At 33.4% G+C, this 2500-nt stretch overlaps 1 protein-coding gene across 1 annotated transcript in view; it reads right to left on the bottom strand.

Moving 5' to 3' along the window:
* The window catches only part of LOC125037826 (beta-1,3-galactosyltransferase 1-like), a 4992-nt gene extending 4117 nt beyond the window's left edge, over positions 1-875 (bottom strand). The window contains exon 1 of the mRNA XM_047631070.1: positions 178-875. Within this exon, the coding sequence (XP_047487026.1) occupies positions 178-849 (672 nt within the window). The 5' untranslated portion in view covers positions 850-875. The remainder of the gene's footprint in view (positions 1-177) is intronic.
* Between the last annotated feature and the right edge of the window lie 1625 nt (positions 876-2500).

Raw genomic sequence — 2500 nt, 5'->3', positions numbered from 1 at the left:
GTGTGTGTGTGTGTGTGTGTGTGGATGTGTGTGTGGATGTGTGTGTGGATGTGTGTGTGTGTGTGTGTGTGTGTGTGTGTGTGTGTGTGTGTGTGTGTGTGTGTGTGTGTGTGTGTGTGTGTGTGTGTGTGTGTGCACCTATGTATTAACATATAATTAGATGTACATAGAACTTACTTGACCGAGCACAGTATTTTGCCTTTTCTTCTCCAGAACCTTTAAGAACCTGGGTACGTTCACATAGACATCATCGTCAACTTTCGCAACATAGGCGTCGGCGGGACAATGGCGACCAACCCAGCGCATCATGAGACCCGTCTTCAGTGTCAAATTTGTATAGTCTTCTAGGCTTCCAACAACCACTAGATCGTTAAATCTTCGGTTTTCCTCTTCTAGTTTAATCATTGCTGATTTACTGGAAGGTTTCGAGATAAGGAAAGCATAAGGAATCTTTTGTTTGGCGAAGATCTTTAGATAGCTTTTGCGAATGGCGCTTCTGGTGTCGGTGTTATCGACGCGTGAATTGACAAAGACGAAAATTCTCGTGCTGTTAGGGCATAATCCGCCATTTTCAATCGGAAAGTCGGAAGTGAAGAGATCAGAGTACATGTAATGCCTGGCATAATGCTTGTATTTGTAATAATCCTTGGACCAATTATAATCAGCACTTTCGTCTTCATAGTAATCATAGTCGCTTTCGGAACTCGGTGTCTGCGTTGAAGATGAAGCTCCGAAACCTCCATTTCCTGTCTCGAACCTCTCCTTGACGGAACGCTTCTCCTTGGCATTACCGCCACGAACTACCTCATCCTTGGTATCTGGTCTCCTAGGAGGTTCATGCACGGTCATATAATCATGAGCGTCAGTCAGTTTTCTGTGATGTCTCTGGTGAGGCGCAGGAGGGACGGGGGGCCGGGGAGGGTGTGGACCAGTTCCTCGGGATCGCTGGAGGTTGGCGCGGCGCCCTTCGATGCTGTGGTTGCTGCTGGCGTCTGCAGGATTTGACATGTTATTGATGCAAAGTAACGACTATGGAAGTTTAGATATGAACCTTCAATTTGAAAAGTTTGACTGATAGTAAGAAAAGGCAATAGTTCGTCGATTTATTACATGAATATTACTTATAATAGCCCAAACCTGCAATTATTTATAATTGTAAATTATTTGATTTCCTGATTACATTCTGATTGACAATTTGTATGCAGTTGTCTTAACAATCTTGATTCAGATGTGAATGCTGTATCACTGACATAATTAAGTGACCATAGAACATAGATTGTACAGCTTATAGATATATATTTGTCGTGTTTAAATAAGACGAGACTAAAAAAATAGATAAAACATTCGCCACAATTACCAATAATGAGAAGGAAGACCAAGACAGCGTAGACAGGGATGGCTAGCAAAACGACCACGCGACATGTTCTGTTTTCCATCCTGCAAAAGGACCCAGGAAAACCGAGGGAAGGGAATATGTTAGTTGAACGCGTCTGGTGTGGATTTTGCCCTGTCGAAAGATTTGTGATATGTATCTATCTATATATTTATATACATATATTTTTTTCTTCTTCTTTTCATTCCTTTTCTTCTCTTCTTTTTCTTTCTTTCTCTTTTTCTTTCGTTTTTTTCTTTTTTTTATTGTTTTTTCTTTTTTTCTCTCCATTTTTGCTATTCCTTTATTTTTTTTTATTATTTTTTTTTTTTACCCACTTCTTTCCTTCTTGTTATTGCCTTTACACCTGTTACAGGCGTTGATGTTGATTTTGATAAGCTTCACGTAATATTAAAAGTGTGTTGTTGTAAATGCTCTCACTATTATTTCCATTACCATTGGTATTATTCTTGTTGTTGTTATAATTATCATTATTATTTTTTTTTTTTATTATTATTATTATTATTATTGTCATCATTCTACTACTACTTCATATTCTTCTTTTATTATTATTATTGATATTATTATAGTTATTATTATTATTGTTATCATTATTATTATTATTATTATTATTATTATTATTATTATTATTATTATTATTGTTATTGTTATTATCATTGTCATTATCATCATTGTTATTATTATTACCATTATTATTATTGTTATTATTATCAATATAATTAGTATCATTATTATTATTGCCATTAGCATTACTCTTATTCTTATTATCATTGTAATTATTGTTATTGTTATTATTATTATCATTATTATTATCATCATCATCGCCATTATTATTGTTGTTTTTATTATCATTATTATCATTTTATTGTTATTGACGTTCTTGTTATTTGTCACTATAGTCATAATAATGATAATGAAAAATAATAATAATGATAATATTAATGATAATGATAATAGTAACAGTAATAATGATGGGAATACTTCTACTACTAGTAATAATAATAACAGTTATTATTATAATTGTTATTATCATTATTGTTATTATTATTGTTATCATTATTATTATTTTATTATCTTTAAAATTACAGTTTCCATTAACATTATCAT

Source organism: Penaeus chinensis, chromosome 24 (assembly GCF_019202785.1).
Source record: "Penaeus chinensis breed Huanghai No. 1 chromosome 24, ASM1920278v2, whole genome shotgun sequence".
Classification (NCBI taxonomy): domain Eukaryota; kingdom Metazoa; phylum Arthropoda; class Malacostraca; order Decapoda; family Penaeidae; genus Penaeus; species Penaeus chinensis.
This window is presented reverse-complemented; position numbering and strand designations above follow the sequence as displayed.